Source organism: Podarcis gaigeae (genome assembly GCF_964106915.1).
Source record: "Podarcis gaigeae genome assembly, chromosome: Z".
In the NCBI taxonomy this organism is placed as follows: Eukaryota; Metazoa; Chordata; class Lepidosauria; order Squamata; family Lacertidae; genus Podarcis; species Podarcis gaigeae.
In genome coordinates this window covers 10,657,456-10,674,067 of record NC_139691.1, presented here as the reverse complement: position 1 = coordinate 10,674,067, position 16,612 = coordinate 10,657,456, and the positions used below count along the sequence as shown (strand labels likewise).

Genomic DNA, 16,612 nt, shown 5'->3' with positions numbered 1-16,612 from the left:
GTTCTTCACCAGCCTTCTCTGATTTCACTCATTGGCTAAAATCACTGACAAGTGGGAACAGCCAGGCTGGCTCATTTCACATAAATTTACAGTGGTGCCCCGCAAGACGAACGCCTCGCAAGACGAAAAACCCGCTAGACGAAAGGGTTTTCCGTTTTGGAGGTGCTTCGCAAAACGAATTTCCCTATGGGCTTGCTTCGCAAGAAGAAAGCCCATAGGGAAATCTCCGGGGACCTCTTTTAAATGCTAGCGGTGGGGAGCAAAGCCTCCCCCCCCCTCCGGCCTTCAGAAGAGGTCCAGGAAGGCCGGCGGGGGCCGAAAGGCTTTGCTCCCCACCGCCAGCATTTTAAAAGCAGTCCGGGATAGCAGGGAAGCACTTCCCGCTATCCCGGATGGCTTTTGAAGGCAGGCGGGGGGGAGCAAAGACTTTTGCCCCCCGCCCGCCTTCAGAAGAGGTCCAGGACTGTCCCCGGACAGACTGTCCCCGGACCTGGTCTAAAGGGGGTTTCCATAGGAACGCATTAATTGATTTTTAATGCATTCCTATGGGAAACCGTGCTTCGCAAGACAAAAAACTCGCTAGACGAAAAGACTTGCGGAACGAATTAATTTCGTCTTGCGAGGCACCACTGTATTAGAAGGATGCCTGCACATTTTGTTTTATAACTTTCTAAGTGGGTTAGGTGCTTTTTTTTTAATGAAAGCTCCAAGCCTGGAGCCCCCAACAAAGGTCTTCATGGGCACCAGGTTGGCAACCCCAGTTTTAAGTGGAGATGCTGCCAGAGATTGAACATGGGACCTTCTGAACTACACTCCCAATCCTTCTGTCTGTTGACCCTCCCATGAGCTTCTTCCCCAGTTCCCCTGAGCTGTGCTGTTCCATTCTTTGCCCCTTGCCTGCTCTGTTGCCCTCCATCATATCCAGGCATAATATAGCCTGGATGGCTCAGTTGGTTAGAGTGTGGCGCTGATAACACCAAGGTTGCAGGTTCAATCCCCATATGGATTGCATATTCCTACATTGCAGGGGATTGGACTAGATGATCCTCAGGGTACCTTCCAGCTCTACAATTCTTTGATTCTATGAAACAATGGAAGCATTACATTGGGAAAAAAGCTTTCATGCATTTGGCTTGTGTCATAATTAATAAATTTGAATCAAAGCTGTGGAGAATCTTAGCTTCCCACTTAACTCTGTGGGTGAGAAGTGCTTTTCTACAACTTGGAGATGTCTTGTAGATGATGTGAAGAAAGTAGACAATAGCTTACTTTTGGAATTATCTCTAGCAGTTGCTTTTCCTCACATTACTTGTCCCAACATGGGATGTCCTCTTATTTGGCAAGCAAATCTGTAAAAATAGAAAGTACTCAATTTTCCCTCCTACTCTGGCTAGATAAAGGAATTTGTTCCAGCTACCTTCCAGAAACCTGGTACTTCTGGGTCAGTGCCTGGGTGGGAGACTGCCTGGGAACTCTGCTCTTTTAAGTTCCACAGTGGATAGACAGTAAGCTTAGAAACACAATAAGTATAGTTGTGGCCTAAAATATGTATTTATTTCATAATACTTGTATACTGCTTGATTGCAATGAAACTTCAAAGCACTTTATAAAATAAATAGGTAAATAAACCCAACTTTGATGTAGCATCCCCACATGGTCACCTGAGTCATGCTGTATTCATACAGGTGACTAGGTCAGTGGCTGTTGAAAGCTTACACTTGTTAAATATTTGTGGTGCTCTGAATTATTGTTGGAGCAGGCCTAGAGAGAAATCTTAGGCATTTGGAAGCTTGGCGCAGACTCCTAGAGGCTAGGTATCTTTACCAGTTCTGCGTACGCTATATCAATAAGGAATGAAAGCATAAGGTGACCTGTTGTATAATCCTGTGCTAATCACATGCGTTTAAAGTTCAACCCTTAGATTTCATTAGAATGTAGTTTCAACTATGCCTTTGATTTGCACTCTTGGTCCAAAACCTCAATATTTGTATTGGGTCTAGTGTTAGCATACATTGTTAGAGTAGCCCCTCTCAAATTAATCAAGAAGACTGACTCAAGTCCATTAATTTCAATAGGTCTCTGCATAGAACTTAGTTGGATGCCACCCATTTGAGTCCTTGTATTTTATAAAATAGAATTGTATATTCTCCTTCCCAAGATGACACAAAGCAACACCCAACAAATACTTAGCTTGAAGGCTTGCAACAATGGCTGTAGCTAGCCAAGGGAAACATGATTGGCAAAGATAATTAAGGCAACAAAGGAAATCTGATGGCTTTTGCTGGAGTTATGGACAGGGAGGATGCAGCCCTGTGAAGCATCTCAAGTTCCTGAGCTTTAAGTGGCCCAGGAGAGAAGCAGCCTGGAGAAACGGGTGATCCACACTTACACACAAACATTACATATTACTACAAACTGCATGCACTATCTGCTTTCTCAGATTTGTAGTGGGGAAAAGTAAATGGCAATTACGGGGTTTGCCTCTGTTCACACCAATGTACAGTGGTACCTCGGGTTACATACGGTTCAGGTTACAGACTCCGCTAACCCAGAAATATTACCTCGGGTTAAGAACTTTGCTTCAGGATGAGAACAGAAATCGCATGTTGTCAGCGCAGCGGCAGCAGGAGACCCCATTAGCTAAAGTGGTGCTTCAGGTTAAGAACAGTTTCAGGTTAAGTACGGACCTCTGGAATGAATTAAGTTCTTAACCTGAGGTACCACTGTACAGGTATGCAGATCTCCTTATTAGTTAATGAACTGTTGCTATTTGTGAGTCACATGAAGGTGGGATGCAGTTTGATGTTTCTCTTCAATCAGTATCAAGGGCTATAGTATCAAGGCTGGTTGAACTTGTGCTTCTCTAGCAATGAGGCTGTCTTTTTAGGGATCTGCAATAGTTTTCATTTGAAAACTATGGTGTGGACTTCCTAAAATGTAAGAAGTGGCCACCAACAATTTCCCAGGCATTCCTGGTTGGCTCTTTTAAGCTATCAAACACCAAGACACACAGCCCTGCTTCCCAAGAGCAGCTATTGTGATCTGATTTCATTACAGAATAGATGTGAGATTTGCAAGCTGTTCTGGTACCCTGCATGAGTTGTGTAGCTTCACTCTTCACTCTTGGTAGAAGCACAGTTAGACCTGCAATTATAAATAAGTGCAGTATAAAATGGGCAGTAAAATTCCTTGTATAGGAAGAATCTCACTTAGGGAATCTGGCTTGGTTTTTATTTTCTACCTCTCCTGGATTTCAGATCATCTATTTAAGCAATGATGTATGTGGGGTACATTGATGTTTCAGAAGCACCAGCATTTCTCTTCTTGCTCACTACATGCATTATGTAAAAAAAGATTACATTAAATTTCACAGGGTGGCTGGTCATGGGGCAAATCTGTTTTACACTGAAGTGTCATTTCAGGCTGAAGAGAATGTTCAAGAGTGGACTGCAAAGATGTGCCTGGCAACTCCGTTCACTGTATTAAGATGACCACTTTTGATTAGAATTGTTTGATTCAAATTGTAGAGCCTACTTTACAATCTCATTTATGCTAGCTCTTGATTCTTTGTGGAAATAGTTCCCTCATCCATCTGTATGTGAGGGACAAGTGAGTAGTAGTACTTAGTTGGATACAACTCCTTGGTTGCTACATTGGGATAGTCTAGTTTGTCCTGAAAATCTACTATGGCTTTTTGAAGGAATCCTTAAATATAAATTTTGTACAGAGAGGCTATTTGTAGCTAAGTAGATAAATAAATTCAGTTTACAAAAAGAACCAGTTAGAAAGAGCATCCAGTAAGCTCTCTGATTCAAGTAACCTCTCTGCGGGTGTTTAAAATAATGAATTCTCAGGTGTTCCTTTCCTCTCTATAAGGAGACTAGGGAATACTTCAATGAAGAGAAGTTTGTAATAGGCTAAGCAAAGCCAGAAGATGTTCGGCCACCCATGAGTAAAAGGTTTGTTGGGGCAGCTATGTTAGGTCTGTAGCTATCTTGGTAGTGAAGCTGTGTGACTCTGTTAGCAGTCTAAAAAAGTCTATAGGCAGCTATTATACTTTTAGTTGGCTACTGTTAAGGGATATAGTGCCTTGTAAAATAGCTGTTTATTTGGTTGCCTGTGGTGTTAAAAGTTGCTTCCATGTGGCTGGACTGTGAGAAGCTTTTGAAAAAGTTGATCTCTCATGTAGTTTGTAAGTGCCTACCGTAGAGATATTTAGATAGTCAAGCTAGTAAATGTTATGGATTATTTGCAAGGCTGCTACAGTTGATACAGGCCAAATACTAAATGTGCAGAGTAGAATCTAGACTGGAGTAAAATGTAGAGTGCAGCATCTATGCTGTGGATCAACTCTTTTAAAAATAATGTACAGAACAGTGCAGAACACCTTTTGTTTGGAAAGAACAGTGGTGGTGGAAGTCTGTGCCATCACTGAGGTTGATCTGAGGGTTGCTTCTTGGAAATGGAAGATGGAGCAGTGGTGACAGAGAAATGTCTACCATTTTGTCTGCAAAATATCATTCCAGCTTGGATGTGACTGTTCATGCTGTCTCTGATAGGCAGGTGCTAGCAGGCTGTGGTGAGTGACTGCTCATGTCCTTGTTACCTTCTGTGCCGCCTGGGTCTTCAAAGCGTTGAGTGCTATAGTATTGCTGGGGCTGTTACTGATTGTTCAGAAGCTTTAACTGTTCAGAATAAAGAAGTGTTGTACTGTTAGTGTTTTTCCCCCCAAAGGGGTTACCTCACAACTGTGGATCCCAAGTGTCCCTTGCAACTTTGGGTTTTGCAAGAAGTTAATATGCCTGGCGGTGCCTGGCGTGCTCTGGTCCATGGGGTCACGAAGAGTTGGACATGACTAAATGACTAAACAACAACAATATGCTCCCCATCACTACCACCTGCAGATTATTTGTGCTGGATTTGAGCAGGGATGGGGGACCTGGGATGCTATAGATGTTGTTGGACTTCGTGTTCCATCAACCCCACACTGCATTGACAGTGGTCAGGAATGATGGGACTTTTATAGTCCAATGACATCTGGATGGCCAAAATTCCCCCATTCCTCTAATTGTGATAACATTTATGGAAGGCTATGAGTATGGTAATCAGAGAAAAATATTTCAGCATTTTAGGAGTAAAAATGACTTTTAAGTTCAAACTCTTGTAGTCTGTGTTTGAAACTTTGTCTAGGAACATATGTGAACGAAACTGGATTCGGTTACCTTGAGATTTTGTAGTTCTTTACCTTAAGTCTGCTGCACTATTAAACATATACAGTGGTACCTCGGGTTACATATGCTTCATGTTACAGACTCCGCTAACTCAGAAATAGTACCTCGGGTTAAGAACTTCGCTTCAGGATGAGAACAGAAATTGTGCTCTGGCGGTGCAGCGGCAGCTGGAGGCCCCATTAGCTAAAGTGTTCCTTCAGGTTAAGAACAGTTTAAGGTTAAGAACAGACCTTCGGAACAAATTAAGTACTTAACCCGAGGTACCACTGTAATTTGGGAATTGGTGGTAATGGCTTAGTGCAGTGGTTCCCAATTAGGGGTCCGGGGACCCCTGGTGGTCTGCGGAATACATCCAAGGGGTCCGCGGCCATATCCCTTGCCTCTCCCCCAACTAATTTTTTTGTCATTTTTGCATGGTAATATCACAAATTTTATGGTCTGTTTTACCACTGTGTGATTTTGCAATATATTGACCAAAATCTGTTTTGAAATCACACTGCAGTAGTGATTTTGATCTGGCAATACACAGCAATATATCGCTTCTTGCACAAGGGAGAGCAGAGCAACTGATTTCAAGGCACTGCCCATATTACACGAGGGTCTCAGCCGATAACGCTGCTGATATGAGCTGCCTTCCCCCATGCTGAGGGAACACAGGGCAGCTGATCACAGAGATGCAGTGTGGGGGATCTGTGGAGTCCTTGGTTCCAGGCACAATGTTGAGAGGGAGTGCAAACAGGCACCCCACTGCAGGCTCCTTCATCAGAGCCTGGCTCTGTGGCAAAAGTCATTGTGCCTTACCCAGGACCGGTATGAGGAGCAGACTGCGATGTTGGCTTTACTCAATGGTATATCGCTGCTGAAACTGCTGCTGCTCCTGAGTCCCTCTGCTAGCAGCATCCGCTGGAGGGTTCCTTCCTCCAGGAGGCGCTGCTAGCAGAGGGACTTAGGAGCAGCAGCGGTTTTACCAGCAATAGATCGCTGAGTGAACCCGCCATCCCACTCATATGATGGAGAGGGTGAAACAAAGCTGTATTCGTGAGGCACCAATACAGCTTGTTCCTCCCTCTGCATCTTTAAACTGCTAGACTGAGGAATGTTCAGCTGCCCTTGTCTCAGTCACGCATTTAAGGAGCCCCCAGCCCGCCCCCAAGTTGGCAGCTCTGTGAAACTGCTCAGCTGAGGGGAGCACAGTTGCCGTTCTCTGCAGTGAGAAGTTAAAGGAGCCCCGAAGCTCCAGTGCTGTCTCAGCTGGGGGGGCATTCCCTCCCCCCGGCTGAGCAGCGCAAACAAGCTGCATTGTTCCAGACCATGAGCCTGGGTGAAACTGCCTCAGCTCTTGAGGTGAGAGCTGAGGAAGTTTCACCCGATGTCTTGCAGGTAGAGGCTAATGCATATTGTTTTTTCAGCGTTGTGGTGTATCGCCAAACTGTGATGTTTGGCTGGCGATACACCACAGTGTTGAAAAGCTGCTATTCCCGAGCTCTACCACCCGATCCCCATGACTTCTCCTTCTCTCATCCCTGTGCCTGATCTCCAATTTCAGACATTGTGATATTTCGGAATATTGTGATGTTATCTGCTGATATATAATGATAATAAAAACCAGACATTGCTTGGCCCTAGTCTGTTTTTTTAGTATTCCTGAAATCTTTTACTTATTAGGGGCTACCCCACATTTTGTTCAAAACACTGCTTTGCAGAGGTAACTACCATAGAGTTATCAAAATCTTTAAAAGTAGATTGTCTGTGGCTTGACTTTTGAAAAATAGAGGGTCCTCAGTAATTAGCTAATTGGGAACCACTGGTGTAGTGTGTGATAACATCCTCTCTCTTTTTTTTTCTAGTGCCACCATGGCAACTGCACCTTACAACTATTCCTACATCTTTAAGTACATCATTATTGGTAAGTATAAATATAAACCAGGTCTTTGTATGTATCATTTGTTTTACTTGGTGGGTAAGTTTTTGTTAGAGGGTTGAACTGCTGTTATGCTTTGGTGTTCTGATAGGCCAGTAATCTCTATGTACTTCCTTTCCAAAAGAGCAACTAAGGAGGCAGTATGAAAAGAAGTGCTATATCTGTTTAGAACTACAGATAAGAAAACTGTAGTTTGCAACCTTTGCTTAAAAATGGAAGCAGCTCAGTCTTCTTTTGTTGCTTTAAAAATTGTCCCCCTTGCATGAATTTTGTATTTTTTACTTTGAAATATCTGTTGTAATACTTACTGGATTGTTGAAATTTTTATTACCTTTGTATTTCCTTTAAAAATTGCTTTGAATTGTTGATTTGCTCTTGGTATCACTGTCTTGCTGATTGAAGGAAGAACAAAGTCTCAGCTTCACGGGGTGGGCGGTGGAAATCAAATGATAGTCCTTGTGAAACAAAGCATTTGTGAATAAAATTTCCAACCTGCATTGGATTCCAGGACAAGAGACAATGATAATACATATATTGCTATTATTGATTTGATTTCTTACTGATCCTTCACCATCAGGGCGGGTTACAACAATGTAAAAATAGATTATTAAAATTGGTTAAAACAATTTTGAATTAGAAAAATAGGACAATTCCTAAAAATATATCTGATGTCAAACGCCAGGGTAAAGACTGCCAGCATATGGCAGAACCTGTATCATGATGGTGCTGGATGTGCTTTTACTTGGAGGAAATTCCTCAATTTAGGGGCAGTCACAGAAAAAGCCTGCCCTGGGCCACTACTCCCCACACTTTCTGAGGGTGGTAGAGCTACCAAGAAGGCCCTCTTGCTAGCTTAACACCCAAGAGGTTCTAGAGGAAAGGGGTTGGTCTTTCAGGCGTTTGCGGCCTAAGTCATTTAAACACCAATGTGAGCACCTTGAATTGGGCCCTGAAATTAGCTGGCAACCAGTTAACTATGAACTGCCCAGTGTATTTCAGTTAATGACAGCCGCCTTCAAAGATACAGAGTTAAGCAATACTAAGTTCATGGCTGTGGTTGGTTGTTTTAAACTGCTCTGAGGGGCTTAGCCTGCAGAAGCAGGACTGCTGGCAATGCAGCCTCTGCAAAGCTCACTGTAAACTTCATTTGGGGATATGCCATGTTGGGCAAGGAATTCCTGTTGCACAAAGCTTTTTCTCACTGTGCACCTGTAAAAGCACCTGTAAAACTTCATGCTTGATAGTCATGAAGTGGAGACTGAGATGGTTGCTCCAGGCCATTTCCCTTCATTTAGTTGCGGCGGCTGTTGTGCTGTGATTTGCTCAGTGCTTGGCACACAATGACCCACTGGCCTACAAATAGTCATATGGTGGTATAAAGCAGGGGAGAGTTTATAGTTGACATTGTATATGTCATTGGGCTCGAAACTTGCAACATGGCTTATGTGCTGTTTACACCAAACCTTAAATATTTTGCGCATTCCTCATGCTAGACATGGCTTAGGTTACTTCTGAGTGAGGGAGAACTAAAGTGTCTGTGTACTAGTTGTTGGACTACTTGCTGCTATTCTTAAAGTAGCTGATCTTGTATTAATGTTTAACAAGCCAGTCTTAGACTTGGGAGAGGCCTAGGTTCAGCTCCCTGCCTGATTGTAAGCTCTCTGTGTGACTCTGGGTTTCTCCCTCTTCCACTCGACTCTGACTGCAGAGTGGCAGTCAGGATGAAAATGGATGAGTGTTCATAACCTTGAACTCTTTGGAGGAAGTGCAGGATAATAAAAAACATCCTCTGTCTTATAAAACGTGGAAAGAATGGAGGGGAGAAACATTTGCCCTAGATGCTGAGGTTAGTAGTTCTAGTGCTGGCTGTTGCAGTGCTGTAGCAGTGCTTTCAGTTTCATTTTTTAAAAATTTACTTTTATAATTCTTACTCGTGAAGTGTTACAAGCAACTGGTGCACAGAGATTATTCACCAGTAGACTGTAGAACACAGAGCTGGCCCTTCAATAATGTGAGGTACAGCACCTGCCTTGGATGGCACTTGAGAGAAGTGGTTTTGAAGAGTCACAGCCACAGCCACTGCCCTGCTGCTGCTTTTTACATGGTGGGGTTGCCATAGTTGCTGTGTAAAGTGGCCGCCAGGCAGGGGCTTCTCTTCGTCCTCTTCCAAGTGCCACCCTTTTCTGGATGGCTGTGGCGAACAGGCTTGCTACTTTCATAACTTATGTATGAGAGCAGCTAGCCTGTTCACTGAGCACCTGGAGATCAGCAAGCTACTGCTCCGTTATTGCCGCTGCATTACACAGCGACTATGAGGACCCACCTTGTGGAGCAGTGTCTTCCTCCTTGCCGCCTCCTCTTCCTCCTCCTCCTTCCTTACCCACCCATTTCTCTTGACTTTCCTCTGCCCACCCCTCCAGCCCATTCCCTTAATTTTTGCCTTGGTTGCTGCCTCCATTGGATTGCTCATTTCAAATGTTGCTGGGCTACGTATTTACTCGAGTCTAAAGCATACATTTGCCAAATTACATTGCGAAAATTAGGATGTGCATTAGATTCGATGGTGCATTAGACTCAAGTAAATACAACAGTGCATAGTGCTGATCCTGATTTACCTACTCAGAAGTAGATCTGGGACTTTCTCTGCAATTAAGTGGGCTGTGTAACCCACTGAGTTAGTGTGTGGGGATGGGAAATAACTGTTGTTGTTTTCCTCAGCTCCTGGGGAGGTTTCTATTGAGCACCCTAAAGCAAGGCAGAGGGGGAATAATAAGCAAACCCCTCTCTCCCTCAGTGAAAGCACCACGAGGGAAAAGCCCCCCATACCCTTTTTGTCAGCGAGGCTAGCCAAAGTGTGGTTCCCACCTGCCTCAGCTCCTCTACACAGGCGGGGCCCAGCACTTCCACACTGCGAGAGAGAGAAAGGCAAGCTGGCACTGTGGGGCCTGTTTTCTTGGTGCATGCCTCTCTCCTGCTTTGCGCTGCCACACTCCAGGGCCCTGCTGCGGGATCAACTGAGTCAGCCTGGCAGCTTCCTCTGTCGGAGGGAAGCGGAGGTGGACGCTGTTGCGCAGGAGGCTGCAGTGAATCCCACTGGGCAGGGCAACTTTGCTGTGTGGTTTCCTGAGGGGTCCAGGCTGTGGTTGGTGATGGAGAAGCAGAGGAGGAGGAAGAGGAAGTGGGCTTCTGGGCAGGTAAGGTGGCCGGCGGGAGAGAGCGCCAGCCACATGGCTAGTCCTCTGCGTGCCCAGGCGGTGAAGAAGCCTCTGGGTCACAGGGGTGGCAGGATGGGGGCTGTAAAAAATGAGGCACCCCCTCCCTGCAAGTCAAGATAGTTTTGTTGGTCAGTAGGGCTGGGCAATATTTACTTGAGTCTAATGCACACATTTCTTTTGCCAAATTACGTTTAGGATGCACACGAGATTTGATGGTGCATTCAATACAGTATTTATTGGATTTATGCTTCACCTTTTTATCCCATGAGCTCAGGGTGGTGTACACGGATTCTCCTCTTCCTCATATAATCCTCACAACTGTCCTGTGAAGTAGGTCTAGGGGTGGGGGAGGAGGAGACGGAGAGAAGAGAGAGAGACAGGCTCAAGGCCACCCATTGAGCTTCATGTCTGAGTGGGGGTTTGAATTCTGCTCTCCCAGGACCTAGTCCATCACTCTGGCCACTATATCACACTGGCTGTTCAGTGTCATATCATCCCTGACCACTGACCATTGATCATGCTGCCTGAGGGCTGGTGAGTGCTTGGTGTCGTACAAATGCGCTATACCGATGTGGAAAATGTCCTAGTAAGGTAGTCGGGAGAATGCATGTTTAGGTGATCCCCAGGTGCCAAAATGTTTTGGGCCAGCCCTGTGTGAATGACACATTATTGCACAGTCCTCTTCTGTGATACTAAGTTTCAAGCACAGTGATAATAGTACATGGCTTGTTACTAAGACTTGTTTCTTTCTTTTCTCCCCCCTCCCTCCGCCCTGTCCCGTAGGGGACATGGGTGTAGGAAAGTCTTGCTTGCTCCACCAGTTTACAGAAAAGAAATGTAAGTCTCTTCACATATTGACCTTCAAGTGATTTTAGATGGTAATCCACAACATGCCTCTTCTCTCTCCTCCTTGCACAAGTTGATTTGGGCTTTTTTGTGTGTCTTTGATCTGCCTGGCTCTATTTGTGAGAGTGGTCCAGCACGGCTGAGGCAAAGACACTTAGCAAAATTGTTCAATGTGCCACTATTACAGTTGGACACTATTTTCAGTCTCTGTCTTAACTGGGGTTGGAAGAGCATCATGGGTTGACAAAGCTTCTACATTCCCTTGAGGCCACATGACTCACTTATGTTCCTTGTGCTGGTTTACTTAAGATTGACTGCCTGGTCAGCAGTTAGGTCCACTATTACTTTTCCCAGCTTAGGCGTAGGTTTTAACTGGACTGTAAGTTACCAAAGCCCTTAAAGTCCAGCTATCTTTCTATCTTTGACCAGAATTTTTAAAAACAAGGCATACCTTAAATTTGTTTAAGAACAAAACAGATAACGGAGGTCAAGAGCTAGTGTGGTTTTTGGCAGGACAGTTGTCTCTTTCTCATTCCTGATGAGAAAATGAACCTGAACAGCTTGGAGATGGGATAGTGTTATATAGAAAAAAGATAATAATTTTGTTAATGAAGTGCAGAACTTTATAGCAGTTAGATTTTCTTTTTCTTTTTATTGGGATGGGTGAGATGAAATCTGAAGTTAATATTAAGCAGGTTTTCAGTTTTACATGCACATGCTCAGTGTTGCTATTGAGAGCTCTAAATGGAAGTACTGGTCGCCTGACTCTCTCTCTGTCTCTCTCTCTCCTTTTTGGCAACAGTTATGGCAGATTGTCCCCATACAATTGGTGTTGAGTTTGGTACAAGAATAATTGAAGTTAGTGGCCAAAAAATTAAGCTGCAGATCTGGGATACAGCAGGACAGGAGAGATTCAGGGCTGTCACACGGAGCTACTACAGAGGAGCAGCAGGCGCTCTTATGGTCTACGATATTACTAGGTAAGAGGCCTTCTTGTGCTATAGACACCCTTAGTACACTCTTATGTTACCTACAGCAGTCATACAGCTGCTGCTGAAGTAAAACTCACTACTTTCCTAGCTCTTAATAGGACAAGAATGACACTCCTGGATCAGTTGGGGGCCCCTTCTCATCAATATCTTTGCTCTCAAAAAATGGCTAATCAGATGTCTCTGGGAAGCCCGCAGGCAGGTCCTGAACACAGTGGCCCTCTGTCATTATTGCCCCAGCAGTATTCCCCAGAATGCCAGGAATTTCAGCTCTGGACATGAAGGTGCCATCTCCACTGTGAAAGACCTGCTTCCATAAATTTAGCTAATTCATTTCAAAACTAGCAGCAGTCACTACATTTTATGGAAGTGAATTCCAGAGGTTAGCTATGCACAAAGTAGGGTATTTATTCTCTTGCCTGCTGGAATCTACTGTTTGTTGCTTTAGGTGACCCCAAGTTCTAGTACTGCAGGAGAAAGGTGCTGGTGGTGGAATGGCCTTTTTTGCCGACTTTATCAACATAATGCACCAAGGTTTTGTTTGTTTGTTTGTTTTTGCTGATATTTCTGCAAGGGGCACGTGACTCAAAACAGATTTTAAAAGCATGGTCACTTTTTAGAAAAACAAACCTAATTAGATCTTTTCAGGATGATATAAGTGTCAAGTCATTGTCTTGATTTTAAGAGGAACTTTAGCCAAGGTTGTGGCTTTAACAGCTGCTCCTTTCTTAGCCCTTAATGTTATGTAATACCTGTAAACACTTCTCTCTTTTTTGGCCATGCCCAGGAACAACAGTCTGGAGAAGGAAGAGCAATATTCTTAAAAGTCAAGTATCTGGGGTTGTTGAGTTTCTGGGCTTTGGTAGCTTGCCAAAGATTCTTTGCTAGTAAGTGGGACAGAGACACATTGGCTCATCAGGAGCATCTGTTTTTGGGAATACATTGCTATCTCCTGTGCATCTAGCTTCCTGTATGGTGTCATGGAACTGAACTGAGGGAAGAATACCCTACGGAAAAAATATGACTATTTTAGTCCTATATTAGTCTATTTTAAATAGGACATGAAGCCTGTTGCTAAGTGCAAGAAGTTGGGAGTATTTGTCAGCTCTGTGTTGGGCTAATAAATAAATAAATTATGGAGTCTAGTTATGGGATTTATATTTTACTGCCTTTACAGTAGGGTGAATTGAAACCAGAGGTTTCTAAACTAAGTTTAACTATTCTAATTTTGGAAAAGATACAGAGCAGGCTTGGGAATGAGGCACATTGGTTAGCCCTACAAAATAAGAGAATGGTTTTTCAGATCATTGTAAACCCTAGCAAACAATACTTCACCTTTCTGTATCTTGGGCATATGTGTATGTTCCCCAGGCGCACAAGATCAGTGTTCTCCCTGACCCCACTCTCCAGACAATAGCTCTTTAAGAGGAGATTTTTGCAACATTTTGTCTTAACAGATTTCCCCTTGAAAATCAGGGAAATGAAAAACAAGCAAGAATCTCTGTTAACAGCTCAATTCAATTGCCTAAATTGGAAGTAACATGTTCCTGTTGTGTCCAGTACCATCCTCAAAGTGTAATAGGAAATAAACTGACATTTTATGCTGGTGTGACTCTATAAGTACTTAGTTTTGCCCTTTCTGTCTTCTGCAGAAGAAGCACGTATAACCATCTAAGCAGCTGGCTGACAGATGCAAGGAACCTAACTAATCCAAATACTGTGAGTTTGGCTGTTTAAAAATGGTTGCATTAAATGTAGGGCTGTCAAACACCCTTTGAACATCTGCCTTTTCGTTGTTTACATTTAAAATCAAACAAATATGACGTATTTTGATATCTTTGGGAGATGTTGAGAGTGTGATAAGTAGCAATTTGTTCATAAAGACACAAAGTTACCACTTAAACTACTACAGTACTTGCCAAAAGGAAAAGCTACCTTTTATTTTTTATTTCCCATTACATCAACTCATCAAAATGGGGTTGGTTTGAAATCAAGGGTGCCATTAACGCTCATCCACACTGAACTGGCTTTAAATTTGCTACCAGTGATTAAATTGTTAAAGCGAAGGTCGTGGCTTTGATTAAAAGGCCTTGTCCCAAAGCATGGAATCAGAACACAAGGCTAAATTGCCACCCTGTTGCATAAGCTGCTGCTGGTTGTCATCTTATGAAGTATAATTTCCCCAAAATTATAAATGAACATAATTGCTGCCAGAAGGAGTACAATGTGAAGGTAATGGCAAGAGTCATTAAGGAGAAAAGGGAAGAAAAATAGTTGGAAAGACCCAACCAGGGTGGATATGATTCAAATCAAATTGATTTAAATCACTACTGTAGCCAGTAAGTCTTGATTTAAATCTTTCTTTTTTTTCCAGAAAGACACATAGGATTTGGTTTGGGGTTTTTTTTGAGGCTAAATACCACCCTATATCTACAGTTGAAGTTGGTTTCCTTCCACCCTGTGTAGCACCAAGTGATTTGAATACATCTGTTCCTGATTTGGTTCTGTTCTCCACAGAAGTTAGTTCTAGCTAGCCAGGTTCACTTCCTCATTAGTGTGACTATTTTATTGCATAATAGCCTTTCTTGAATCTGAATGGCCCTGCAGTAATAAGTTGAAGTGTCACTTAACATTCACACTTGAAGTTCTGGCAGCATTTGATTTTGGTTTTCCTGATCTGTATCGCCTTGCATAAAAGGATTATCTTTACCAGCTCTACTCAGGCATGTCTACTCAGGAGGGCTAAAGTGGCAGCTGCAGGATGCTGGAGCCTAGGGAGTAGGACTAGCATGCAGCTGTTGACCTCTTGCCTTCAACAGGGACTGCCAGTTTATCAGCTATCTTTTTGTGCCTTATTCTGGATGCAGGTGATAATCCTTATAGGAAATAAAGCGGATCTGGAAGCGCAGAGGGATGTGACATATGAAGAAGCCAAACAGTTTGCTGAAGAGAATGGTGGGTGTTGCTACTCCAGTGCTGTGAGTGTATAGGTTGGATTCTAGGCCATGATAACTCCCAGAAGCTGTTTTGGGGAGCGGGGAGACCTCAGCGATTCAGGGCCTGAGTTTTCTCACTTACAGATCTGGTTATGCAAACTACTGACCCTGGAGTTCTTTGGGGACTCTTTAATTGTGAGGTTTGGTATGGGGCACTTGCTATTCCTGCCTATGCTAAAGTTGTATTTTGTTTCTAAACAGGATTGCTGTTTCTTGAAGCGAGTGCTAAAACGTAAGTACTGAGTCTTGATTTCTTGAAACCGAAATTGCTTATGTGGATTCATCCATAATCTGCTTTGAGGAGTACTTTGATTTTTAGTCTCTGTAGCTTGAGCAATTATACCCCCTTGATACCTTCCCAATCTTGCTGTCACTACTTGCTCTTTTCCTGGAAAAGCATTAGGTATTGCTTACCACTTTGTCCAGTGTAATTCTTCACTCAGTTGTTAATTAACTGTTTACTTCCTCACATTAGTTGCTGTGTTCATCAGTGTCACATGTCTGACTTTTGCTCATTAGAATACAGTGGTACCTCGGGTTACATACGTTTCAGTTTACAGGCTCCGCTAACCCAGAAATAGTACCTCGGGTTAAGAACTTTGCTTCAGGATGAGAACAGAAATTGTGCTCTGATGGCGCAGCGGAAGGCCCCATTAGCTAAAGTGGCGCTTCAGGTTAAGAACAGTTTCAGGTTAAGTATGGACCTCTAGAATGAATTAAGTACTTAACCCGAGGTACCACTGTACTAATATACATTATAGTGAGGGCATAGAAGCTTAGCTAAGCCCCATAAGGTGGCTTTGATGTTGGGGAAACAAGAGGAATCTGATTTCTGTTCCTTGTTGACGGTAAGAAGCAATTCTGGCATGTTCAGGGGTTTGTCTGAGAATGTCCACACTGGCCTAACCCCAACCCCAACGCCAACCACAGCAATTCAAAAAAGATAATATAACAGCTGTGTTCAGATGTCACAAAAAACCATGGTTTATCATGATGGGAAGGAGCTAGAGTGAGCTTTGGGCTCACGCATTCCTCTTTTGGCATGGCCTCGAGGAAGAGAGTGGAAGTTTTTGCTTCAGTTTTTTAACTGTTTTTTGTCTGTGTATCAAGCAAACTGTTGCTTTATTTTAACTGCACTTTATTGAAACAAACCATCTTCAACCCATGTTTGTTTCAAACAGGGAATAGTTAATCTTAATTGCAGTTTAGAGTTTGGGTGCCGTGATAAAACTGAGGTTTACTTTTTAAAAATGAGGCTTTCAAATCTCCCTGTGGCTGTGCCAGAGGAGAGGAGGGAAGGAGTGTGTGAGCCATAGTTTCGCTGCAATTTGCTCCTTCAAGTTAAACATAATTTATCAATCATTTGATGTTTTGGGATCTTATAGACTCATGAACTTTTCAGGAATTTCTGCCC

General features: G+C 43.4%; 1 protein-coding gene across 1 annotated transcript in view; it reads left to right on the top strand.

The window, feature by feature from the left end:
- RAB14 (RAB14, member RAS oncogene family) overlaps positions 1–16,612 on the top strand; it is a 36,023-nt gene that overhangs the window by 16,647 nt on the left and 2,764 nt on the right. Inside the window, exons 2-7 of the mRNA XM_083721908.1 lie at positions 7,079–7,137; positions 11,151–11,204; positions 12,016–12,193; positions 13,855–13,921; positions 15,070–15,157; positions 15,400–15,430. Coding sequence (XP_083578034.1) covers positions 7,086–7,137; positions 11,151–11,204; positions 12,016–12,193; positions 13,855–13,921; positions 15,070–15,157; positions 15,400–15,430 — 470 coding nt within the window. The 5' untranslated portion in view covers positions 7,079–7,085. The remainder of the gene's footprint in view (positions 1–7,078; positions 7,138–11,150; positions 11,205–12,015; positions 12,194–13,854; positions 13,922–15,069; positions 15,158–15,399; positions 15,431–16,612) is intronic.